The 25,921-nt window shown below is 53.4% G+C and overlaps 6 protein-coding genes across 6 annotated transcripts; 4 read left to right on the top strand and 2 right to left on the bottom strand.

Moving 5' to 3' along the window:
- On the top strand, nt 1-660 carry B0I36DRAFT_330262 (uncharacterized protein). The gene is made up of 2 exons (XM_046154816.1): nt 1-77; nt 194-660. Exon 2 carries the CDS (start codon nt 374-376, stop codon nt 629-631), a length of 258 nt encoding a protein of 85 aa, XP_046009484.1. The 5' UTR covers nt 1-77; nt 194-373; the 3' UTR covers nt 632-660.
- A 3,585-nt stretch (nt 661-4,245) lies between these two features.
- B0I36DRAFT_156170 (kinase-like domain-containing protein) lies at nt 4,246-7,582 on the top strand. The gene is made up of 4 exons (XM_046148596.1): nt 4,246-5,051; nt 5,118-6,032; nt 6,110-6,877; nt 6,948-7,582. Exons 1-4 carry the CDS (start codon nt 4,536-4,538, stop codon nt 7,449-7,451), a joined length of 2,703 nt encoding a protein of 900 aa, XP_046009483.1. The 5' UTR covers nt 4,246-4,535; the 3' UTR covers nt 7,452-7,582.
- Nucleotides 7,583-8,768: 1,186 nt separating this feature from the next.
- B0I36DRAFT_330258 (uncharacterized protein) lies at nt 8,769-9,444 on the top strand. Its single transcript, XM_046154815.1, has one exon. The coding sequence runs from the start codon at nt 8,778-8,780 to the stop codon at nt 9,348-9,350; it is 573 nt and encodes a 190-aa protein (XP_046009482.1). The 5' UTR covers nt 8,769-8,777; the 3' UTR covers nt 9,351-9,444.
- Nucleotides 9,445-9,569: 125 nt separating this feature from the next.
- B0I36DRAFT_248435 (uncharacterized protein) lies at nt 9,570-13,076 on the top strand (the record flags this gene model as incomplete). Its single annotated transcript, XM_046150383.1, has 3 exons — nt 9,570-10,080; nt 10,141-10,800; nt 10,867-13,076. 3 exons carry the CDS (start codon nt 9,570-9,572, stop codon nt 13,074-13,076), a joined length of 3,381 nt encoding a protein of 1,126 aa, XP_046009481.1.
- Nucleotides 13,077-13,319: 243 nt separating this feature from the next.
- B0I36DRAFT_386561 (uncharacterized protein) lies at nt 13,320-18,099 on the bottom strand (the record flags this gene model as incomplete). Its single annotated transcript, XM_046161119.1, has 4 exons — nt 17,642-18,099; nt 16,238-16,417; nt 15,437-16,168; nt 13,320-13,461 (listed from the first exon to the last, which is right to left on the bottom strand). Exons 1-4 carry the CDS (start codon nt 17,932-17,934, stop codon nt 13,320-13,322), a joined length of 1,347 nt encoding a protein of 448 aa, XP_046009480.1. The 5' UTR covers nt 17,935-18,099.
- A 1,106-nt stretch (nt 18,100-19,205) lies between these two features.
- Nucleotides 19,206-25,847, bottom strand: B0I36DRAFT_365853 (polyketide synthase; the record flags this gene model as incomplete). Its single annotated transcript, XM_046159207.1, has 3 exons — nt 19,206-25,142; nt 25,198-25,489; nt 25,555-25,847. The coding sequence occupies 3 exons, from the start codon at nt 25,845-25,847 to the stop codon at nt 19,206-19,208; spliced, it is 6,522 nt and encodes a 2,173-aa protein (XP_046009479.1).
- Nucleotides 25,848-25,921: the final 74 nt, after the last annotated feature.

Raw genomic sequence — 25,921 nt, 5'->3', positions numbered from 1 at the left:
CCAGCAACCACGCCGCCTCGGCTGAATGGCCGTCATCAGTGATGGCTTGTAGACGACTGAATGCATGGCGTAACTTGCTAGAGCCAGTATGTTCAGCATGTAGAGAGTCCAGGGTCGCTACAGGGTCGGCGTCCAGGGTTATTGAGGAGTGGGAAATAGGAACAGCAGCTGGCTGATCTTGTTGTGAGCTTACAAAGAAGACTTGATTCATCCTTGGACCAGGGTTCTGTCTCGACTTCGCCGCTTGCTGTCGGACTTCTGACGTCTCGATCCGATTCTGCCCGTGGCTTGAAGAGCAGCTTGCGCAGGACGGCGACAATGGGCGAGGCAAGGAGTGCCGCCACTGCTATCTGGCCGAAGGACCACGTATCGAATGTCGCCTCGCCATTTTGAGCTATTTCAAGGCTGTTGCTTGAGCACGCGCAGGGCAATGAGTCTGATCGGACCCCAAGCAAAGACGAGATACAGCCAGATGATCCAAAAGAGCGAGGTGAAGTCAGCCAACGAGGACCAATTCGAAGTGTTCGAAACCACGCAATCTGCTTTTAGTGACAACGTAACTCGGCAAACACTGAGCTGTGGAAAATCGCTGTCCACTCGCATGCCAACGAGATTCCAAAGGCTGGCATGACGACAAGATCCAGCCCGAGGTGATAGATCAGGTTGCTTTCGTAGCCACGATACTTCTCCATGCTTTGGGTCGTGTCGTCTATCGCTCGTAGAATCATAGAGCCTGCATACCGCACGGGCCGCAAGCAGGAGACCGAGACGCTCTCGGCTAGGGACGGGAACAACTTGATCGAATGAACTGTGAGCGCGTAGATGAGGACACAGAAACCCAATACCATGCCATGCATGCCTCCGGATTCCCATACCCTCGTACAAAGGGCGTGTAATTTCCGAGGCCTTTCATAGCAAGTTCCTCTGCGGCTCCACCAGTCACTAAGTCGGGAGTATCAGCAAACGCGGATTGGACCGAGTTTTATGTTGAAGATCTTACAGGTGACAGCGAGACCCCCAAAGTCACTGAGCGGTGGGAATGCTGAAGTAACACCAGGTCGGATGGGTCGTCGCCTGAGGCGCGGGAGCGCCGTGGGGTCTATCCCGAGATCTCCTCGGAAGTGGACGGGCTCGACATCTCGCTACCGTATTAGTCATTATGAACCGTGACAAGCATCTAGCTTAGCACGTACGACCATAGGATCAAGAGAATTGAGGGTCCCGTCCGCTCCCCTGTACACAAGCTTGATACCGCCGGACTAGTAGTTGGGTCGGTGACGACCAGCGAATCCCCGGTGTTGTACGTTTTGTTTTTCTTTTTTCTTTTTGGACTTTGTCCTTGTTTTGTCGTGCTCTTGGTCGAGTCATTTAGTTCTCTGCGCTTGTAGAAGAGTGATAGGCAGTGCACGTGGTTATGTGTGTGAAGAGATCGTGTATGGTGACATCCCGTACTCCAACGTATTCTCGGTATATGATCCTATTGGTTGGGCCAGTTCATCGTGACCGAAGAACCTCTCCGGGACCCCTCGAGTTGTGATGGACACGTTTGTGAGATTTGACCGTGTGGTTGTTCTTATGCACGAGGTGGCTCGCACCACGTCTAGTCAGCAGACACCCCCTCTCATGTCTGTACCGCAGTTGGTTCTTGTTTGCTACGCGGGACGAAGGTTCATTGTTACGCCAATTGAGATGGTGGGAGTCCTCAAATCTAGCCTCGTGATATTATTCAATTTGGATGATGTCTCTATGGTCAACTTACAGTCTTTCCACAAAATCCATAGACAAACCTCGATGAATGCACACACAAAAAAAAAAAAACAAAAAAAAAAGGAATCATTACCGCGCCTGCCTCTGCTCGTGTATGCCTTCGTTCGAGTAAGGATATTGCGCCCAAAAACCCCTGCTGTTGACATTTTACCTTGCTTTTTGCTAGCCTGGGCCATGCCAAAGCCGCCGTTGGTCAGGCGGCGTTACATCCGGAGTTATGGGCCGTAACCAACAACTCAGCAGCAGGGATAACCAGTAGCAGCGATTGGCCGATCAACTGAGAGTAGAGCGACTTCTTGTTACTGCCGGCCAGTAACCGCATCCGCCGCCAGTAGTCTGAGTTCAGACGATCAACAACCTGACATTAGTCGCTTGCGGAAAGCAACACCTGCCGATCTTTCTGCTTGGCTAGTGGTTCGGATTGGCTCAATACCATGCCATGGTACAAGTAGCAGTCAAGGTATGTCCAACCTAACCATGTCAGCACCATCCAGCGCGCGGACCCTTGCCCCGGTCACGCCCGAAGTCCTCAAAGAGCTCAAGCCTGGATTTATTTCTATATTCAGGTCACCATCTGCCGGGGCCGGGCCAGTTCCAAAGAGCAGTTACAGCGCGATCTCTACAAGCGAAGGGGCGGGCTGCTCGTACTGGAGGCTTGTGTCAGCCAATGACTTGAGCCGTTTAGGACTCAACTCGACTAGCGATCGCGCAGACAAGCGGACTTGTGGTTCGGCGAGACTAGTAACGAGCTGTTCACTGTTTTTCTTTGGCGCATTGGAGCTGCAGATAAGTCTCCAAGGATAGGATGTTGCTTGGACGGCACCTCCGCGATACCGTTTCAAGCGCTTCCGCAATTCCGAGAATGAGAGTGGGCCGCAAGTACTTGACGACACTGCTGCAATAAGATATCATTGACTGCGTGGCTATTAGGGAAGCAGAGGCGCTGGGTTGAAGGGTCCCACGTGGTCGTGACGCCAGGAGAAGATGGAGATCCAAATATGCTTCTAGGTAATGAGGTACGCACACCGTCAGCATAGCCTTGTATTGAAATCCTGTCTTATGGTGCCGGAAAACAACTCGAACCAGAAAGGAAACTAATAGGTTCACGTTTTACCACTCATGAACCAAACACACCGTGATTCAGAGCATCTAGTGCGTCGATTGTATCCGATACCATAGCCCCTATGTGTGGTCATTTCTGTTGAGTTCAAACGACACAAGCAAAATCATAACCCGTCGCCACCTTTGAACAACAGTTTTCTTCACCATGGGGGATGATGGCATCTCATTTGCACTAGTCGCCGCTACCTACAATGTGGCTCATGCCGCATAATGATAAGTCTATGACAAACCAGGAAGCACTATCAGAATCCTCAGACTGCAGGTTCTCGTGGTGTCTCGGCGCTCTTCATGAAAATGCTCGGTTGAACAGCCTCAATGAGGTTGAGCTGTTTGGTAAATGAGGTACCGGCTCCTGGGCGCTCCAGATGTATCGAATTTCGCGAATATAGCTGAACAGCATCTTCTTTGGCAGGGCGGACATCGCCGACGAGAGCACGTAATACTTCACGAACTCGTAGCTACTCAAGACATTGTGGACGCAAATGATTGATTAGTCACACCGCGTGATCTCAACCAGATGTTGCATCACTGAGCAAAGACGATTTTCAACCGACCGCCGGCACACACCATCCCTGCTCAGTCACGAGGCACGGGAACCTATCAATTACCATGGAATGGTCTGGACCTATGGCGCGATTCGGTCCGTCACTAGGCAGTCGTCTTGCAGTCGGACTGCTGCCTTTTTGTCTTTTGACACGAGACGAATGACTTCATCGGCTGCTTTTGTGGACACGTGAAGCAAAGGCTCGGAATGCTGTTTGATGCTATCCTTACTCTGCCTTGCACGCATAAGCTCAGAAGCCATCTTCCAGTGTCGCTGGCTTGGTGATGGCAAAAACAGTCGGCGTGCTTCGCCATGGAGACCGGAGTTTCTGCTTGGAGGTACTCAGGTGTGGCTGTCCACTTCTTTTCGAGGATGTTTTCCAAGCACGTTAGCAGTACTGAGAATGGGAGCCATTTGGCGTTTCATGGAGGCGCGATTTGAGACTGGCCCCATAGATCAAGCCTGTACACATTTACATACCGCCACAATCTCTACCCGTGTCCCTCATCTGGCAACCTTTATATAATCTGAGATTCTGGTGGTCGCCATGACGGGCCCTTGCATCTCTGTGGACACTGTTGGTGCAGACGCTGATAACACTACTCCTGCGGGATTGGCCAGCGACCTGCTGCGCCTAATCTGAGGTGGCAAGAGCGAGATCCTGGTCCAGGGTACTGCACCCAGGCAAGGCTGAATCCTCGACTTCCCCTCCATCAAGACGAGCGGGGTTCTCGCTGACCCTCCAACCTCCAGCTTCGATTGCTCATATGATACAGCCCCGTCAGAGTCGCAGCGCGAGAGCCGTGGAAAGGGCGGAAACCCTTGCGAGGCTCCAACGAAGCAGCCCTTACCTCTCGGCTGGGCACGAATTGCGTGAGCCAGGTCAGCCGGCATATATTCCAGGGCTAGGAGACAACGTAATTCGTTTCCTCTACGATTCCAGGCGCTGAGCTGCGTATGAGCCATTCCCAACCTATGAACGCCAGATGCGTTTCAGCTTCCCCGTCCTTGCTTTCCTGATTCCGCGGCTAGGAATCGCCACTGCTTCTCCAGAGTCACCACCGAGTCAGTGGTGTTCTAGCTTTACCATAACTCAGCCAAGATGGCAAAGTCCTGGGACACATATAGAAATATCATCGTCGATCTCTATGCAGATCGTACGCTGGCCGAGGTCAGGCAGATCATGCAGCGGGACTACGGCTTTGATGCTTCCACACGGGCGTATCGGGGCAGGTTGATCCGATGGGGCGTCCGCAAGTACAACACGCGGCGGGCAGACGGGTCCGTGAGTGGCGATGAGGACGGCGGCGGTGCCTCGAGCTTGTCGGATGCCGACTCCCCTCTGTCGGCGCGGCAGCATCGGGGGCGAGAGCATGGGTTTCATAGCCCTCCGCAGCAACAGCAACAGCAGCAGCAGTATCACCACCGTAGTCAGAGCGATAGCCATGCCCGTAGTAGGGATAGCCTCCAGAACAGCACCCTTTACAGCTTGGGTTACAACGATGATAATAACATACAACCACCTTATTTGTACCGATACGTCAACCTGGACGGAGACACGAAGACCGGTGGATCGGGACGCCCGCCAAACATTGCTAATCAGCAACCACACACAAAGGTAAGTTTCACCCTGATCAGCCAGCGCCATAACCATATGCACACCGTCATCTAATTTCAACCCCAGGCTTCGGATTTGAGGAGTCAACTGGACATCGAGGATGACCTACATGGCCCAGGCAGCCCGCTTCGAGAGCTTCAGCAGCCAGCCGACAATCAGGATTATCTGATACCCTGGCACCTACCAAATGAAACCGATCAAGACGACATATATGCGCACTCTCCGCATGCATCCTTCCAGGCTCCGAGCACCGTCGTTGTCGAGGACAGAGGAGAGTCTGATCACTCAGCCAGAAAGCAAGGTCAAAGCAGCACTCTTAGTCACACTATCAGTGATCCGGACAACTCTTCGGTTGATGCTGCGCTTACTGACATGCTCATCTCAGCCATGGCCCTCTCAGCAATGCAACCGCATGGATTATTTCTTCCGCTCGAAAAACTTGATAGAATCGTGACTTATGACCGAGTTCGCCTTAAATTGGAGCGGGTTCTCAATAGGCCGTCTTCTGGGCTCGCACATCAGATATGCGACATCACAATTCTCTCGAAAACCAGGCTGACCAGCAGGAAAAAGCTATTTGCAATCATGGCCATAATTGGTGAAGTTAATGGCATGCCTGAGATTATTGAGGAGGGCTTGTTCGACAATGATTTGCCCTTTGAACTGGATACCTCGTATGGGGGGCCACCAGTTCTCGCTGTCCGCAGGGGTGAACAGCTGCACCACTTGACCTTCTGTAGAGATTGGTCGGTCAGCAGTCACAAGCATTTCCACGATAGACAGTGGGCGCTCCATGCTCCATTCCTGAAGCTCCAGCAAAGCCCCATAAACCACACCAAGAGAAGAGGGGTACGACACCTAGTCCTCAAGCAACGCGATGTGCTTCCCATCATCTCATGTCAAACCTTGAGCCATTCGGATTTCGGTGACGTGTACAAAGTCCAATTTCACCAAGATCATCACATTTTCATCAAGTCAGACGTAAGTTCCTGAAACCAAATCTCGGTCACTCTCTTAGTGTAGCCGGAACAAGGAACTGATAATGTATGATTGTTCAGGGATCAAGTGACAGCCGTCAAAGGTTCTTTGCCTTGAAGAATGTCCGTGGCGCCGATATCTTTCAGGCCAAGAGGAAGTCGCTACAGATACTTGCAGATAAAGTGTCCCCACACCTTGTCAAGCTTTTAGGCAGCATTGAGCATGGCTCCGAGAACTACTTGATTCTCCCATGTGCTCACGGCAACTTGCACAAATTATGGGAGGAATTCCCTCATGTCCCTCAAGCAGGTAGAGATGTCGCGACGGGCAGATGTATGGCATCTCAGATCCTTGGTCTCTCAAAGAGCTTGAGGGACATTCACGCCTGCAAGCTCGACCAGCGGCCACAAAGCACGAAATCATCAGAGGCAGCCCTCAAATACGGGACTCATGGAGACATCAAGCCGTCCAACATCCTGTGGTTCCTTCCCTCCGACCCGGATACGCCCAGCCATGGGTTTGGACTGCTCCAACTCAGCGATTTCGGATTAAGCAATTTCTCAGATACTCCTGAGGCGATCCCTGCGAAAGGTGTCACACCTCAATATCGACCCCCTGAATATGAGGAACAAGTCTCTCTAGTGTCACAGAAGTCTGATGTCTGGGCCTTTGCTTGCGTACTCGTCGAAATCTTGACATGGTATCTCCGCGGCCTTTCTGGTTTGACACAGTTCGAAGAGTCGAGAAGAAGACAAAGTTATCACAGAATTATGGACAACGCTTACTTCGAATTGGAAGTGTACCAAGAACTGCCAGTGAAAGCGACAACCCACAGTGCCGTAGAAGATGTAGGTTGTGCCATATTCGGTCTTCGGAAAGCCTGAGCATCCTATTTGCTAACGATTGCTTCCTTGCCAGCATCTTCAATCACTATCTGAGCTTTCATACTGCCCAGAATTTGCACTTGACCTCATACAGTATATCAAAGCCCACCTACTGCGAATCAAACCCCACAACCGGATGTCTATGAGACACTTCGTGCCCATTTTGGAGAACTGGAGCAAGCGATGCTCAGATGATGTGGCTTACGTCACGGGACGTGAGCAAGCCATGATTAAGTATAGGAAACGAACATTGACGATGGAGAGCGACAAGTCGACTTACTCCTATGGCGTGAACTCGGCAATCGCCAGTCACCTAGGACGCCAGGGCATGGTGGACGGCTCAACGCCATCACAACCCTCACGTTTACTACCGGAGTCTACGCCCACAGTCTCGATCCCTCAGGCTTTGTCTCAGGCACATGTCATTCTGCAGGAAATTGACGCGGGTGAACAGGGAAGTTCAATGTCTCTGCAGTTTCGTATGGTAGCATTCCAATCGTCGCTGACGACGACCCTCTCCCATATCGCTCAGCCTTGAACGAGAAAACCGCGCCCAGCTCCAGGCCAGCTCTGCAAGACTGGTGGAAGGAGGAAGACAATGCCGGAGTTGGCCATAACATGGGCTAGTCACAAGGTGCGGCCCCTGCTTACAGATTCAGCTCAACTGAGATCAATGACCTGACTGAAATGTATGGAAACTTCAGGAGGATTTCCTGCAAATTCTCAAGATCAACAATCCATTGGAGAGGCAAAACCACCCAGCGTGGCAGATTTGCATGCTGCTTCCCCAGGAACATTGCGATACAGCCCATCATCGGGCCAGGAACCTTTTGCTCCCATCCCGGGTCATGGCGCAGAATCCCAAAACCCTTTTGGCCAACCAATCAGAATCGGTGAGGATAGTGACGACGAGGATGATGATGGTAACAAAGATGATGATCATTTGGATGACCTCTCCGGAAAAGAGATCCTCCCTATCACTAGGAGTGATCACCAAGGGTTTGTAGAGCATATACTGAGACTGAGTCCAGCACTCAAGGATGGAGTCGAAGGAACCAATCCGAATGCTTTTCTGGTAGAACGTGTTGCTCATGCACTCTCCGAAAGTTACGAGCGCCTGCGCGGGCTCAGGACCAAGCATGCCTTTATGGCTGCCACAGGAGATTGCCCGAATGGGAGAATGTGCACGTCACAGAAGAGATCTGCGCCGACGGCATCATCCCTTGCTAGGCACGAAGACTTTGGATCAGACGACGACAGCCCGGACGATATCACGGCACTCATCCCTGACGGCTACCCGCCGCTTTCTATCGACGAGCTGCCTGCCGAATTGGAATGCCAAATCTGTTTTGAGTCCAAGAAGATTGTGAAGCCATCGGACTGGACGAAACATGTTCAACAAGATCTTGCATTATTCACATGCACCTGGCCATCATGTACTGCGAATCCGTTCAGGCGTAAGGCAGACTGGGTTCGGCACGAAAACGAAAGACACCGTCACCTTGAAAGGTGGATGTGTGACGTGGACGGCTGCGGCCACAGATGTTACCGCCGAGATCACATGTTACAGCACCTTATCAAAAAGCCCAAGTTTCCCGAGCCCCGAGTCATGACTCGGGCAGCTTCCAAGAAGTCCGACGACCCTACCTGGAGCACACTCGACGAATTTCACCGGGAAACCGAGTCGCGACCAGATGAAGAACCATGTCGATTCTGTGGCGAAACCTTCCCGACATGGAAGAAACTTGCCGTGCACGTGGCTAAACATATGGAATACATCGGTCTGCCCTTGATTAGATTATTGGATGCGACCACGGCTGGAAGTGTGCCCGAACCTGATATGGGACCCATCAATGCGTCTTTGATGGGGGACTTGAGCCCGACCATGGCTGGGCGTGCGGACGAACCCGAAAAGAACGACACGTCCCACGAATCATCCAACCAGGCACCCTGGAAAACTGTCCAAAACATGCCGCCACCTTTCACGCAGCCTCCCATGGGTGGCTCACTGCATAACCCTACTCACAGGGACGGGAATCTCGAGCAGCAATCCGATTCTGGTTATGGAACGTTTCACACAGGCAGAAGCCTAATTCACAGTGGACTGGACAAGTTTTCCGTCCTCAGCGAGGAGGACTTAGATCAAGCCATGGAGGTGCTGGCGTGCACCGATTCGATCGAAAATGACACGCTCGACACCATGACCGAGTTCTCTGACGCGGGGAGCCTGGCAATGCGGGAGGACTTCCTAGCCCACAAACTTATCGAAAAGATGATCGACGACCTCAATATTCGGGAAGTCGATGACATCACGGCCGGGCACCTCAAGGAGATCCTTCCGGGACTGTTCAAAGACCTCGCCGTGGAAATCGCGCAGCACACCGGCAGTCAACCTGGCCGAGACATCATGTTCCACGTTTACAAGAATAAAGAGTAGGTTGGGCCGGGCAGTCACGGAACTTACAATTGAGGGTAGACATACTGCCACCTTTGGAATTTTAGGCTCATCACAAGCTCGTTCTTCGAAGGGCTCCGTGGCGATGAGCAGGTTAACGACCCCGCTGAAGCGCAACCCAATCCTGAGTTGCAACCAGATCATGACTTGCTGCGTGAGCGACTCCACCGGGCGAGGGCCTGGGCGACGGAGACGTCAGCCATGCGGGATGAACCCAACACCGAAGATCCAGCAGATGAGCACACTTCAGAAACAAATGATGATGATGATGATGTAAGGCCCGTCCGCTCCGAGCATGATTTTATCGCATTTTCCAATGTGCTTGATGGCGCACGTCCATATCATTGGCTACTTGCGATGATGAGATGCGAGATGTCATTGGCGCCAACTGAGCCCGATTGTCGGTCGTTGATCCGGAAGAGGATCTCGGAAAGAATTCCCAGCTGCAAAATCAGTCGCCACCGGCAGCCACAGACTTACGAGATTACCATCGAGACTCATTGGAACCCTTGGGATTTCTTTGAGCGCCAACAGTACAGCTCATCTCCTGAAGAGACGGCCGAGAATGTTATCGTCGTCGTTGGTTCCGAAACGAATGCGCAAGCAACAACGTGTCTGGAATACATGGTTCAGACGTGGCCTATGACCGGAGAGCACACCCTGAATTGCTTTCTCGGCCTGCTAAAGGACGGTAGTTCATTCTCACAATCTGGTCAGTCTTGAGCGACATCACGTTTCTTGTACCTGCGCCCTGGCTGACGCATGCTTTTAGTTGGGACTGATGGGATTTCGACAATATCCATGTCATTCCAGAGTGGCAGACTTACTAGCATTAGTCGAGGGACGCGAGCGTTTGTGACAGAGATCAGTGAGCAACTTGTTTGGCTCGAAAGCGCCATGCAGAATCACGGCGAAGCGGACAATGTTTGGCCCGTGCTATCAGGCTTTGAGTATTTGCCCAAACAAAGTACGGAGGAAGACGTGGGGTCTGTAACACCTTCGGCTTCGAGGCTGAGCTATATCACGGCAGTCAGCTGTGGTCCGTTCAGAGTCGTGGCAACAGAGCCTGGCGAGGGCCAATGCTGGCACGCTCTTTTCCGCAGCGTGCCAATCGTCCAAGGCTTTCCTATTCCCAAGAGACTCGAACATGAAAGCGGCCTTGAGCTGTCGCTCGATCTTATGGCGAGCTGGGCTCAGGCTCGTTATTTCAATGTGTTTCGGCAAACACCCATGATCAAGGGCTTCTCGAGCTTGCTGTATCCCACGAAGCAATCCGCCGGCTCGACAACTTGGCATCTACGCTTCAACGAGGACGGCAGCCACATTTCGTTCATGGAAGGCATCTCCTGCTATGCGCCAACACTGGACATCCCTGCTGTGTCTCAAGGTCGCCATATACTCGGCTGGTGCAAGAAGGCAGAGTTCTACGCAGGTAAGTGGAGGGCATCATTCTCCAATTCGCACTCTTCGGAGCTGATCTGCTTTACTTTGCTTGAAGGAGCCCCGGATGCTATGTATGCTGTCGACGATTCCATGCTGCCAGCAGCGGACGCCAACTGCGTGTTAGGGGGAGCGAACATCCACCAAGGCACGCTCTTGAAACAAGGCAATTTCCAGCTTGGCGTCAAAGATGTTCCGACCCGCCTAGGCCGCTTTGGTTCAGATCCGTACTCGAGATGTCTGCAGTGGCTCCACGCCCAGAGGGTCGTTCTCTGGGATGAAGCTGACAAGCGCGGCTGGCTTATCAACGGAGTCAGTGCCCTGCTGCACCTCCTACGTGCTTATATCGCATTCACAAGCGAAAGCGACTTCGGGGCTGAGTTCCTGCTGAATGGCCACAGCCTCGCGGAATCGGCTGATCCCCACTCGGCCAGAGCCGCCGTCGAGGTTTTGATGAACGAACATAACAGAAACCTCAAGCTGTTTCCGCACGAGCCGGAGCAGCTGAAAGACCAGGTTGAGCATCTCTTCAACATATTGGAACAAATGATTGCGCACCAGGGAGCCATCCACGAACAGTGTCTTGTGATGCCTGGAAGCGAGCTATCACGGAAGCGTGTCGAAGGTTGGGACTTTTCCGAGTTTGCACAAGGAAGAGACCCGATCGACGCTTGGTCTGCAGAGATACCTGTTGTAGGAAGGAGCTGGATAGACTTGGTGCGATCTATCGGTGCAGTAGTACTGTTTGGCCGAGGCTTTGGGGATCTCATCCGACCCGTACATTCAACAGTGCCCTGTCTCTGGGACCAGGTTCCGCATGGGTCATACTATCTCACATCCCTTGTGCGCGATATACAGGGCCTAGGCCAGGTACGTTGCCCACGCAGTGGGAACCTCACAACACGGATCGGGGCGAGGTTTGACTTGCACATCCCAAGCAAGATTTTCAAACCATGCCGTTGTACTACACCCCAGGCAGAAGATCACGATAGCTATGTTCAGGTCGTGCTTCCCAGTGGCAGTTCTGAGCTCCTTCGCCTCAGTGAGCCATTAGATCGGCCGCTCACTCATGGCGGGGCAATCATATTTGGTCACAACCCAGCTTTTAGCTGGGTCTGGAAGGACTTCGGACCTCCTGAGCTGGGCAACCCTCTGCTGTTTCGCGATCCAGAACCTCGAGCAACGCCGTCATCGGACAGCGGCTACTCTTCTCAGGCAGCAAGCTCGAACGCGGCCGTTCCATCAGAACCAGAGATTGGCATCATCTGCGCACTATCCAAGGAGCTCAAGGCTGTCTGGGCCCTTCTGGACTGCGCAGACCAGCGAGGCACGGATGCGAACCCGTACCTGTTTGGACATCTCGGCGGCTACAGCGTCGTCGCAGCCTGCCTGCCACAGGGCGAGTACGGCACAAGTGCCGCCGCCGCGGCTGCGGCACACCTTGCACGAAGCTTCCCGCAGCTCGAGTTCACGCTGCTGGTTGGTATCGGCGGCGGCATCCCGTCGAGCACACACGACATCAGGCTGGGCGATGTTGTCGTCGGCCTACCCGCGAATCCACAGGAGCCCGGCGTGGTTCAGTACGACGCCGGCAAGATCCGCCAGGACGGGTTCGAGCTGAAGAGGTCGTCTCTGCAGCCACCGCCACTGCACGTCAAGAAGGTTGTTGCGACGATGGAGGCAGACCCGAATCCTCCGAGCCAGCCCCTCGACGGCTACCTCCGGCACATTGCGCACAAGAGCCCCAAGTACGCCTACCCGGGCGCCGACAAGGACATACTGTACGAGCCCAACGATCTCCCTGTGCTCCTCTGCGAGACATGGGGGGCATCGGGCTGCATGTGCACACCGCAGGACCGGCCGCCGAGGCCCTCGACACACCCCCAGGTCCACTACGGCCCGATCGCGTCTGGGAACTCGGTGGTCAAGGACGCCGCGACCCGGGACGAGCTGGCAAGGGTGTACGGCGCCATCTGCGTCGAGATGGAGGCCGCGGGCATCGCCAACGAGCTGCAGTGTGTCGTCATCCGGGGCATCTGCGACTATGCCGACAGCCACAAGACCAAGCTCTGGCAGGAGTACGCCGCAGCCACGGCCGCCGCGTACGCAAAGCATCTCCTCACCCAGATGAGGAGGTCATACCCCCAGCGGCGCAAGCGCAAGCGCGCCGGCTCGGGCGGGTCGTCGCCAGAGGCGCGGGAGCGCCGTGGGGTCTATCCCGAGATCTCCTCGGAAGTGGACGGGCACGACATCTCGCTACCGCATTAGCCATCATATCTATCTTGACAAACGTCCAATCTAGCACATACGACCATAGGATCGAGAAAATTGAGGGTCCCGTCCGCTCCCCTGTACACAAGCTCGATACCGCCGGACTAGTAGTTGGGTCGGTGACGACCAGCGAATCCCCGGTGTTGTATGTCTTTTGCTGTCTGGTTGATCAAGTTTTGCCATTTTGAATTCAGGTGTGGGTTGCGTGTGGAGATTTGTGGCGGAGCTCCTACAGTGCCCTCACCTCCTTGTATAGATCTTCAGCTGCCACAGATTGCCCTTGACCACATCCTTCTCCGCCTCAACAAGCGGAAAGTCCTGAACGTCATACTCCTTCCACATCTCCCTTGACCTCGGCGACTCTGGGTTACCACATGGTCTTCTGCGGTTATAGAACACAGGTATTAGTACGACTATTGACTACACCTCGAATTCAATAGTCCAATAAGCACTAGACATAACGTAATCCACAAGTGGGTGAACCACACAAGTGGATGAATCAGTCCCCCGCCACTTTCGTACAGGCTGTCTTCTTTCCCCCTTTTCTCCACCGATAATTATAGTACGACAATCAAATGAAAGCGATTTAGTTCTCGCGCTAAATGCGCTTCAATCGAACCCAGAATTGAGCGTACGAAAGGCTGCACAGATCTATAATGTATCCTTCTCAACCCTCCAACGACGACAACACGGCCGACCTGCGCAACAAGATATCCGACCACCTTGCCAGAAATTGACCTCGTACGAAGAGGACAGTATCGTACGATATATAATCGACCTAGATTCGCGATCGTTTCCACCGCGGTTAGGTGGTGTTCGAGAAATGGCGGATCGACTCCTCCGCGTGCGCGACGCGCCACGCGTCGGAACGAACTGGGCCTCAAACTTCGTACGACGACGACCAGAGCTCCGTACGCGTTTTAATCGAAGAATCGACTACCAGAGAGTCCTCTGCGAAGATCCAGACGCGTATCGCGCGTGGTTTAAGCTCGTACAAAACATAATCGCGAAATACGGGATCCACGATGACGACATCTATAACTTCGACGAAACGGGCTTCGCGATAGGTAAAATCTCCGCCGAAACTGTCGTTACAACCTCCGATCGACGTGGGAAGCCAAGAGCTGTACAACAAGGGAATCAGGAATGGGTTACAGTAATCTAGGGTATCGCGTCGTACGGCTATTTAATCCCGCCGTATATCATCTTCGCCGGGAAGGTCCACCTCGACTCCTGGACCGCAAATAGCCCCCTACCGCCCGACTAGGTAATCGCGCTTTCAGAGAACGGTTGGACGACGAACGAGAGAGGCCTAGAGTGGGTAAAACACTTCGATTTCCATACGAAGAGTCGTACGAAGGGTACCTACCGCCTCCTTATCCTCGACGGCTACGAGAGCTACTATTCGGTCGATTTCGAGCTCTACTGTAAGGAATAGAACATTGTGACGCTCTGTATGCCTGCTCACTCGTCGCATAAGCTCCAGCCTCTCGATGTTAGGTGCTTTGGACCTCTGAAACGGGCGTACGGTAAAGAAATCGAAGGTCTAATGCGGGCGTACGTAACCCACGTTTCAAAGGAGGACTTCCTCCCAGCCTTTTATAAGGTGTACAACGCTGCAATGACTAAATCAAACATCCAGGCAGGCTTTAGAGCGACAGGCCTAGTACCGTACGACCCGAATTATGTGATTTCGCAGCTAGATATGAAGTTTCATACGCCGACACCACCTGGTTCCTCTGCTGGACTACCACCCCCATGGGTTTCAAAGACGCCGAACAACCCAATTGAGACCGAATCGCAGACGAAGTATATTAAAAATCGCATCATACGACACCAGAATAGCTCACCGTCGTCCATTGTTGAGAGCCTACGGCAGCTGGAAAAAGGAGTTATAATGATGGTACACGAGCAGGACCTTATACGCCAAGAGCTCGCCGAACTTCGAGATGCAAATGACCGCCTTAGCCGCCGTCGTCGTACGAAAAGAAAGCAGCTACAGAAAGGAGGGTCCCTCACGATTGATCAGGTAAAGGATTTGAAGGCTCAAATCGATGCGACGCAGCAGTTAATAGCGGAAACGAGTCAGAAGAGTGGTCGTACGAGGAGGCCCGAAACGCGCGCGCGACGATGTGGCGTCTGCGGCGAGCCCGGGCATAATGCTCGTACATGTCAGAAAGTTATATCTGCCTCTGAAGAAGAGGATTCCGAATAGTTTGAATTGATTTGAGGCGTTATGGTTGAATTGACTTATATATTGTCGTACGAGTACCCGATAACTGATTCATCCACTTGTGTGATTCACCCACTTGTGGATTACGTTAAATGGAAATCATATGTGCTAAGGGGAAACATACCCTCTCTGATCAAAAATAATATCCTTTCCAAACGCCGGCGTGATGATCGCCAGCGGCCTCGCCAGATCCGCTATGATCTGATTGAGTGGCGCATTCACGAAAGGTGCAAAGACAATACACCCATGATCCAGCTCCGCAAACCCTGATGCTCCTCGGGAGCCGACAACTTCAAATTCCGGCGCCGCACGCGCAAGCAGGGATATCGTTTCGGGTGTATATTGCGGGTCCTGCGTTAGCAACCTAGTGTCGGGCTGACGTTGAATGATGGCCTGGTTGCTGGTCATGACATCTTGGACGGTTTCCCTGATGGTCAGAGCAATGGCGTGGTGTACCAGCGGGTTCTCGATGACGCTGATATCCGTCTCTTGCTCGTCGATGGGCCGCTGCCTGTTTTGTATGTACCACCAGTTGGGACCTTTAAAGTTGAGGTCGCCCAGGCCGAAGCAGAGAATCTTAATCGGGTTGATCATACCTTCGAATTTCGCCGGTGGCAACAATGACGAGACAGCAAGATTCGTGATGCATCCTCGCAGTGCCGCGCAGGTTGCGCTGGTGTTCCATTTATCTCGCCACGAGTGAAAGAGTGCCTCGCTGCCTTGGTGCGGTCCTCTGTATAACCTTTCGCTTGCGTTTCGCCATTCGATCACGTATGAACAGTTATACGTCTCTGCCGGCTCCTTGGGCCGGCAGTCGACCAGGGCCCAATATTCGCGATAACGCACGATGGGTTCCCTTTTATAGATGGTTAGCGAAGGTGAATTTTTATTGGAATTCGTGCCGCTAATAACGAGACAGGCGTACCAGATTGGATTCTCAACCCCAAACATAGGGTTCTTGACTTTCAGGGTAGTTCCGTCGATACGGCGCAGTGTAAAGGCCGAGACAGCAGAGGCATCTTCCAGCTGCCTTTCGATGTCGGCAAGATCTTCCTTTCGCCATACCTTGTCTCCAGACTGGTACAGGTCGAAAGCCTTCTGGCTACTGGTTATCCATTCTGAACAACAGTAGTCAGATACTTGTGCTTGGTTGCCTTCCATCTCGTATTTTCGTGTTCAAAGGCCCCCCCGACTGACAGAAACTATGAATACCCTGAAGAGAACCAAGTCGTGCTTTCCTCATTCTAGCGCTGGCAATCCAAAACCCCTCCCTCATCGACCCCGCGGGATCCCTGCTTGCTGTTGGCTGTCATGCATGACAGTTGGTAGCGATGCATATTGATGTGGGGTGGCCCTGCATCTTGTTCAAAGTCCACGTTCTGCTGATGTAGCACACGTGGGTGGATGTTGACATGGTCAAAAGCTTCATAGGATATCGACTATACCGCGCGACACGAAGTCGGGACCAATGGTAAGAGTCTATGGCAATCTCCCCGGAATGAAGGACGCTCTTGCAGCTTCTACACCTGGGTACCACCGCCACGGCATGTCAAGGATGATACGTGATGAAAGTGTTAAGTGCATTATTTTACATAACCAGCTAGGTGTTTATTGATAGAAAAAGTGCAATTTCCAATGTGAAAGCTCCGATGCAATATCTCGAGGTAGGGAAAGTGCCTTGAGACAAGCAAGCAGGTAGACGGAGAGGTGCAAGTCCCTGAGGACATATTGATAGCGGGAGTCGAGCGGGCTGTTCACTTCTTTTTGTACCTGTCTGCCCTGATCATCTTGGATGGGTTTGTTCTTGGTTGGCAATTCTCGGTTTCATAATTAATTCTTTTTCTTTTTGCTTCGAGGAGTTTTTTAAGAGTTCCTGGCTCGCTTTTTCTCTCCCTGGTCAAGCAAGCGAATGTTGCTGCCATATTCCTGGGAGCATTGTAGGATTTGCATGGACAATATTTGACGCACGCTTCGATGTGTAACGATAATGAAATGATGAGTAGACAACGCTCTCACAACGCTTCTATGCTTTCTAGCTGTAGTGGTCAAGTTGTAAAACCACACTTGATTTACATTTGCTGCTTGAACGCGCCGACCCATTCAATCCAGACTCTCTGTCTTGTAAAGCCCGTACGACGGCTCTTCGTAAGGATGAGCGCTGTCCCTGCAGTTAGCCAGATTCCTACTAACTGAAATCTACTTGTGTAGACGAAACGACAGCACATAAGCACATGCCAAATATTCGTATCCTATCGGGTTATCATCATCATCATCATCATCATCATCATCGATGAAGGAAGAAAAAGAAGAACATTAAAAAAAAACCTACGTCTTCAAAGCCTCCACGGCCTTCCTCGCAACCTCCTTGCCCAAGCACGGAGTCTCGACCCTGACCTCCCGGACATGCTCGAGCTGCCCGACGGCGCCGAGGTGCGGGTTCGCCGCCGCGCCCGGGCGGAACTGGCCCGTGCCGTCCGTGGTCCAGCAGCACTCGGTGTAGTTGCTGTCCGGGTACCGGCCGGCGCCGGCGGCGAAGACGGCCGTCTTGCACGCGGCGAGGTGGCTCTCGGGGACGAAGAAGACGAGCCGGTAGAGTGTCATCGCTGCTGCGCTGGATGCCATTGTTGTCGGAGGCTTTTTTCTTATTGCGTGTTCTGATCGTGTAATGTCACTGCTGGATATGTCGTGTACGCGTCGAGAGAAATGGAGTCAACTCGGCGGGGCTAATTGTACTTGTCACGTCCGATGATTTTGAGACTACCCGTGGTGGTTCTGGTCCGGCCTGCCAATGTAACACAAAGCTGCTGTTGGGTCGGACCTTTTTTGCTTGGGCAGCAGAGGCGATTGATTACCCCCGTTCAGCGTGCGGGGTTCGGTTATTGGATGTACGGATGACGTCCCTCCTGTGTTGGCTGATTGACTTTGATATCTGCAATTTTGCCCCCTTCTTTCTTGCGACGGCCTTTATACTCACTGCAGGTGCTTTGGGACTTTATCCCACCACTGAATGATTTGTATTTTGCCAATGTAGGCTCGGCGGCTGGCCGTATTTAGGTCAGAGCGCTTCGTGGGAGATTGTTGGAACAGGAGCATTGAGAGAACGGGAATCTCAATGCCAAGTGCGTAGCATATTCATCCCAGAACACTTCGCTTTCATCCTGACTTCCAAGCTTAACGTCCGTGATTCCTTCTGAATATGTCTCACCGAGGACGCACCCATCGTTCCACGCTGATCCCCTAGTCCACCACTAACTACAAGCACACGTCAACCTCCCCATGAACGAGCTGTCTCCTCTATGCAATGAAAGTTCACGTCTTCAAATCCCGCCCAATCACTCTACACTACCAACCACTCTGAATCATACCTGGGATGTGTTGAGTTCATTTGGTACTGCAGGCTGTCTCAGCCGTCTCAGCCGCCGATTTTTAATGCTCGCCGGACTTGATCCGACAAATACGCGAAAGAGCCTCTAATGTGGGTGGCGAAGGAGGTCGATCCACGGAAACTATCGAAAACAGACCGATCAAGAACGAAGAACGAATGAACGTGGCACCTCGAAAAGAATTCCCGAAGCAAGAGGGCATGTCAAGGATAAGATTTTAAGTATTGTTTCCATTTCTTTAATATCAAGCATTGCAGTAAGTACATGTAAGATGATATGAGATTATCATTGAGTACGAAATGATCAGCATCAAGGCTGGCTAAGGAACGTGGAAAGGAAAAATCATTATACCCAAACGCTCTGACAAGACCCAAAATAAACCCGTGGACTGCTGAAACTTTTCTGCGATTCGGGGGGCAGAAGTGGACAATCTGGCAAAAGAAAAACGGAAAGCCAATAGGATACAAAGACCCGTCATCGTCTTGTGCGCGGCAAGGGTGCTCTTTCCACTCAGAATCCCTCCTTGAGGAACTCATTCAGCTTCTTGGCGGGCTTGCCGTGCATCATGGAGAAATGGTTGCCTGGCATGTGCCGGAAAGTCATCTTTTTGAGGTCGAGATACTCGTCCCAGCGATTCGGACCAAAGTCAGTTCTGTTGTCAAGGAGGAAGAGAGCATGGCCAGTCGGGTAAGGATCCGGACGAGGATCCGTGGGCTCCTTGCACACGCCGTCTTCGCACCAGATGGAGAGAACCTGGGGGCACTTGTCCTTGGCGATGGGCTCGGCGGTGTAATTGGACAGCGCAGTCACCGAAGCGGCAAAGTGCGGCAGCAGCCACTCGGGTATTTTCTTCGCGGTCGGGGAGTCGCCCTCACCCAGCAGTCCGATGGAGGCGAACCAGGCATGCAAGCCAGCAGGGAGAGGCTCAATAGTGTTGGGGGAGGGGGCGTCGATGATGATGAGGTGCGACACCTCCTCGTTGGCCTTGGTGAGCTGATTGACCATTTCAAAGGCAATGACCCCTCCAGCAGACCAGCCGGCGACGGCGTAGGGACCTTGGGGCTGGCGACGCTTCATCTCCTCAATGAACTTGGTGGCCATGCCGTACACACCACACTTGTACTCGTGCGGCGTCCGCATGAAAGGTGAGAACATTCCCCAGACAGCAACGTCCGGCCCAAGGTCGGCGATTTCAGTGTACGAGGTGGCGCTGCCACTTCCGTCTGGAACCATGAATAACTGCTTCTTGGCAGTGCGATGGTTCCCAGACATGAGAACGGACGATGCTTTGCGCAGCTCGTATGCATCACCCCACGAGCTGGCGTCCTTGGCGGGGGGGATCGTTGCGACAATCTTCACTGTCGACTGCGACTGGACCTTGACCTGCACCTTGCTGAGGCCAGCAGCAGGAGCAGGAGCAGCGCGGCGGGGGGGCTTGTCCTCGATGCCGAGCGTCCGCTCGATATCTTTCAAGGACGGATTGTGCCCAAGCAAGTCACTGGGGATGCTCAGACCAGTCTTCTCTCGGAGGATGCCGAGAATAGACAAACTCATCAGCGAGTCCATGCCGAGTGCCGCCAGATCAGGAGCAGCAACGATCTCCTCAACGTCGACACCCATCTCAGCGCAGATCGTCTCGCGTACGATTTGGCGGAGCTCGCTGTTGCCAGCGATGGCGTCAACCGGGTCGCACTTGACAGAGCCTTCATCGCTGTCCTCGAGTGGAGTGGTGATGTTCGAGTCACACTCCTCTATGTCTTCCTCTTCGTCGCTATCCGACTGGCCGCTCGCCCCGCTAGACATGGGAGACGAGGAAATGGTCGAGTCGAACTGAGCAAGGAACTTTTTGAACAAGCCAATGGTAGCGTGCTCCAGGAAGGCATGCGAGTCAATGTTGAGCTCAAGTTCTTCGCGGAGACGGCCGCTGATGGTGAGGCCCATCAGAGAGTCGACGCCAAGATCGGCAAACGCGATGTTGTCATCAAGTTCGTCGTGGCCGACACCAGTTTCCTTCGATATGATCTCCATGACTTGTTCCACCACAGATGACTTGACCAAGGTCTTGTTGACAGCCTTGAGGTTGGAGGACGTGACCTGTTTCTTCTCCTTTGCAGACTCCCGACGTTGCTGAACTGGCTTGGTTGCCAACTGGGCTGCACGGGTAGGAGCAGAGGTAACAGCCCCGACCGCTGCCGAACCTTGAGGAGGCAGGACAATGTTTAGTACTTTCCGGGGGATGGCCTGGAAGCGGATGTCGCCAGTCATGCCAACCAGTCGGTCGCCGTCAAAGATATAGGCGTCGCCCGACATCATCTTGGAATCCTTGACAGGTTGCATGCGAATGTAGGTGCGGTACGTCTTGGACACGCTGAAGTCTTCCGCAAAGCGCATGCTGCCCCAGCCATGAGAAATGAAAACCTGCTCACGTGAGTCGACAGCGTCAGTGCCATTGAGAATGAAGCCTGAGATGTGGCACAGAGAATCGATCCAGTATGGTGCACAACGGAACGACCCGTCTTCAGGAGACGTCTGGAAAACGACCTTGGCTGTGGCCTCGCAAGTGTCACTCAAGAGAATGACGGACTCCATGCCCCTGTAGCGGCGATCGTAGTCGACAAGCGCCGAGAACAGCTTGTACGCGAGCCCGCGCCCAACCTTGGACGCTTCGCCACGATCCTCGGCTGCGTGAAGAGCGTCAATGCGAGACTTGATCAAGTAGCCAACACGCTCAAACTCGCTCAGCCAATCTTGTCTCTTGCCAATGGAGACCTTGCAGAGGGCATGTTCCACAAGCTTCGCGCCCTCACCAGTTGTCCAGGTAATTTCGGCGCTGGAGCTAGCAGCATTAACCTTTGCGCGCATGCGCAGGATCTGGCTGTCTGCTTTGGGGTTGAAGATGAGGCTCTTCGGACACTCCATGTGGGCGACATTGACACCGACATCGCCGGCATCCGGACGCAAAAGCTTGTAGGCGTACTCGGAGATCGTCATGGCCATATCGCCATATAAGGAGGACGGGGTCAAGGCAGTACCGTTGACCATGTGGCCGGAGCAGACCTTGCGCAGATTCTCTTCAGTCATCTCAGACTCCGTCTCAAGTATAGCGATGTCTCCATTGATCTCTTCCTTGACGATCCTCTGCACGCTTGTCGTTGAGAGCTTGGGCTTAGCCGGCTCAATCGCCTTGAGATTTGTGGCCGGAAGCGCGCCACGGTTCTTGGTCAAACACCAGTCACCTGTGTACTGGAGCCAATAGTTCTTGAGGTCAAAAGCGTAGGCAGGCAGATCCAAAAGGCGAACCGAAGCTGCAAAGTCCCGGTGGAACTCATTCCAGTCGAAGTTGACTCCAGCCGAGTGGAGAGTGCAGAGTGTGTTTGATAACGTCTTGTAAGCAGCCTCGTTGCGACGCAACGTGGGGATAGCCAAAGTCGTGGCTCCAAAGGCAGCCTTGACCATGTTGGCACACACAGGATGAGGCCCGACCTCGAGCCACACAGTCCGATCGTCGATGACGCTGGCTTGCTGAGCAGAGACGAGTCCACCAAGGAAGTTGACCGCGTCACGGGCATGACGCCGCAGATATGATGCGTCAATCAATTCCTCCTCGACAAGTTTACCGAGCAAGGGTGAAATGATAGGAACCTGCGCGGGTTGGAAGTGAACGGAACGGGCGAGACTCTCGAAATCGTCCAAGATGGCTTCGACCTGAGCAGAATGGAAGGCGAATGGTACCCTGAGCTGCGTGCACTTGAAGCCCGCTCCCGAGAGAAGGCTTGAGATTTCTGCTACCTCGTCGGCGGTGCCGCTCAGTACAGTCTCACGTGGACCGTTGATGCAGGCGATGTTTGTGTTCTCAGCTCGTGCACCGAGAGCCTCGGTGACTGTGTCCACGGAGCCTTGCACAGCTAGCATGGCGTGCGTACCAGCAGTGCACTTCTCGACGAGAAGTTGGGCGCGAGCGCCAACAAGGTAGATAGTGTCGCTCGCAGACAATACGCCAGCAACATGCAGCGCAGCGTACTCCCCAAGACTGTGACCAAGAACGACGCTTGGCTTGATGCCCCATGAGGCCCACAGCTTTGCCATGGCCATCTCGAAAGACGCAAGCCCTAGCTGCACGATGACTGGCGACAACTTCTGGATGTCCTGCTCGCTGCCATCAATTAGGGGCAGGAACGAGGAGAAACCATGTATCTGGGCGAGGTGATCAAAGTCGTCAATCGCTGTGCGGAAAACTGAATGATGGGAGTATAGATCCTTCCCGAGGCCCGCGTAATGTGAACCCTGGCCAGTGAACATGAAGGCGATTTGGGGCTGCTCTGGAGGTACTGGCACGAAAGCAGATTTGAGTCGCTCCTGGATAGCCTCCTTGGCCTCCATCAAGCTTGTGGCGGAAACACTCATGCGCCAATAGTGCTGGATTCTGCGCGCAGTCGTGGTATAGGCCAAGTTTGAGACCGAAGTATGAGGGTTCTCGTCGATGTATCGAAGCAAGTTCTCTGCGTTACGAATCATCGCGCCCTTGGACTTTGCGGTCACAGTGACAACATGATGAGTTCGTGGATCGATCGATGCAGCCCGCGACTTGGGCCCGTCCTCCAAGAGAAGACCGGTATTGCCACCGGCAGCACTGAAGTTGTTGACGAAAACGCGGCGAGCCTTGCCGTCCTTTCTGGCGAAAGGGGTCTTGTGGAATGCAATGTTCACTCCACGTGCACCAAGATCCGTTGGGAACGTTTTGTTGATTTCCTTCTTGATACCAATGTGAGGGGGGATGGCGTTCTTCTTCAGCATCATCAACACTTTGACGAGAGCAGTGATTCCAGAGGCAGCCTCGCCATGGCCTATGTTGGATTTGACTGCACCCAGATAAAGAGGGCGGTCGGCGGGTCGGAGGCGATCGCGAGGCGCAAAGACATCGGTGACAGACTTCATCTCAGTCCCATCGCCGGCTTGCGTACCAGTGCCGTGCATTTCAACGTAGTCGACATCGAGTGGGTCAACACCAGCCTCATCCAAGATCGACGAGGAGAGGATGGATTGAGTAGGCCCATGGGGATGTGTTATCGAGACAGCATCAGCAGAGTGGTTGGTCTGAGTGCCGAGGACAACGGCGAGAATGTTGTCCTGGTCTGCCAGTGCGTCGTCGAGGCGCTTGACAATGATCGAGGCGCAGGCATCTGCACGACAGTAGCCATCCGCGTCATTGTCAAATGTGTTGCAGTTGTGCGATTTTGAGAGGAATTGGCCCCGACTGAGACCGCTGAAGATGTCCGAGTTGGTCATGCAAGACAACCCACCGACGATGGCAGTGTCGCAGTCCTTGTTCCACAGGGACGAGCATGCGATGTTCATCGCGGCTGCACTCGATGAGCAAGCAGTGTCCACACTGAAGCTTGGGCCACTGAAGCCGAAGTGGTAGTTGATGCGACCAGGACCAAATGCTCTGACACCACCTGTGATGAAGTAGGTGTCCACCTCTTGCGCGGCATTGATCTCTCTCCAGTCATCCGAGGTCTGCCCGTAGAACGTGCCGATCCGGTCAAGTCTTGTTGACGGCGTCCGGTTCGGCACGTACCCAGACATCTCCAATGCTTCATAAGCGGTAGTCAATGCCATGCGCTGCATGGGGTCTGTCTGGTATGCCTCGCGAGGAGACATGTTGAAAAACCTGGGATCAAAGTGACCAGGGTTTTTAATCCAGTTGCCGTAAGGGGTGTGGCTTGTGTTGATGGACTTTCCTGTCGGGTCGACATGGGTCTCATGGGGAAATCGATCAGCGGGAACGACCCGGTGAGCGTCAATGCCCTTTTCAAGCAGGTCCCAGAGAGCCTCGTGGCTCTCAGAGTCTGGGAAGCGCCCAGCCATGCCCACAATCGCGAGCTTGCACCGACCTAGCGATCCGTGATTGCCTATGCTGGCAGCGCCAGTGTGTCTTGCAACTTGTGGTGGCTCTCGCAGCTCAACCTTCAGACTAGTCTGGGAGGCTAGAGCTTTCGCAAACGTGCTGGCAGCTTGCGTAGGGCCGCATGGGATGATCACTGCTCTCTTCCCACCGAAGCCCTTCGCCGACTCGATACATCCGTTTAGAGCTTGCTGAAAGTGCAATGGTGCATTCAGGATCTCGCCAACGACGGCCGCGATGAGCTGAGCGGTTTCTCTCTGGGCAAAAGGGATGCCTGTGACGCAAGACACGACCTTGCTCTGGGGCCTGGAGCCCGCGAGAGCCGCCTCCGTAGCCTTATCGTCCAAGCGAAGTAGCCTGCGGATGTCTGTTGATTTGTGCAAATGCGGTGCATGGTACGGGCCATAAACTGGGATGGCCGTTGGCCTTGACTCGAACAAATCTTTGCTGAAGAGAAGCTTGAGCGTTGCGGGCGGCCCAGACAGAGCGACATTACTGCCAGAGATGGCACTGATGTAGACTTGTGTGGCAGAAGTGATACCCTGTCTTCGAAGTTAGACTAGTGTGCAGTCGCACGGAATGCATTAGAAAACTGACCTCGTCCTTGTGGAACTCGTCCAGTGAGGACCGTGCTTCAGATTCCTTGACACCGGGAAGAACATAAGTCCAGCTCTCCATTGACTTGGTGGCGGGACTCAGCCTCTCAGCCATGGACGCAACGTGGTTGCCAGTTCTGAACGCCATCAGGACTACCTGAACTGCCACTGGCAAAAGGGTCGAAAGGGAAGGACTTGAAGCAATGGCTGATGCAGCAAAGAGGCCTGTACAGAGCCCTGAGAGAATCCTGTTCTCGGCTGTCGTGGCATCCTCATGTTGCTTCTCGGAAAGGCTGTACGAAGACGTGACCAGTCAGTTTGCTGTGAATGGAGTCAAACTTCACGTATATGAACGTACTCAATGTAATGCGCGAGCTGTGCTACACACAGAAGAGCACTGTCTACACCAGGCACCTTGGATGACTGCGCGTGGTACTTTTCATTGAGCTGTTGCAACGTCCTGAAGACCGGGATTGAAGCTCGCTCGATCGGTGGCAGAGCATCTATTTCGTCTCTGAGAGCATCTCCGACCTGTCTCAAGAATTCTCGCGCCAGGACTCCCGGATGGCCAGCACGGAAGAAGTCGGCAAGGAAGCCATGAGTGTCGAGCGACTGGTCTCCAAAAAGGAGGAATGACATGTGGTCCGCCATGGTGTGCTTGGCTGGGCGGTATAGGGCTGTGATGGATGGTAGGGTGGGGAAGCGGCTGGAGCAAGACGCGGCCT

Source organism: Microdochium trichocladiopsis (assembly GCF_020744255.1).
Source record: "Microdochium trichocladiopsis strain MPI-CAGE-CH-0230 chromosome Unknown B0I36scaffold_8, whole genome shotgun sequence".
In the NCBI taxonomy this organism is placed as follows: domain Eukaryota; kingdom Fungi; phylum Ascomycota; class Sordariomycetes; order Xylariales; family Microdochiaceae; genus Microdochium; species Microdochium trichocladiopsis.
The sequence above is the reverse complement of the archived record's forward strand: the minus strand, read 5'-3'. Positions and strand labels throughout refer to the sequence as shown.

What these genes read in the sequence shown, in the direction of transcription:
- B0I36DRAFT_330262 (XM_046154816.1), top strand. Translation starts at nt 374, where the DNA reads ATGTCGCCTCGCCATTTTGAGCTATTTCAAGGCTGTTGCTTGAGCACG.
- B0I36DRAFT_156170 (XM_046148596.1), top strand. Translation starts at nt 4,536, where the DNA reads ATGGCAAAGTCCTGGGACACATATAGAAATATCATCGTCGATCTCTAT. An exon ending in ACATTTTCATCAAGTCAGAC is followed by an intron (nt 6,033 to 6,109) that starts GTAAGTTCCTGA and finishes ATGATTGTTCAG; the next exon opens with GGATCAAGTGACAGCCGTCA. An exon ending in CCCACAGTGCCGTAGAAGAT is followed by an intron (nt 6,878 to 6,947) that starts GTAGGTTGTGCC and finishes CTTCCTTGCCAG; the next exon opens with CATCTTCAATCACTATCTGA.
- B0I36DRAFT_330258 (XM_046154815.1), top strand. Translation starts at nt 8,778, where the DNA reads ATGGGGGACTTGAGCCCGACCATGGCTGGGCGTGCGGACGAACCCGAA.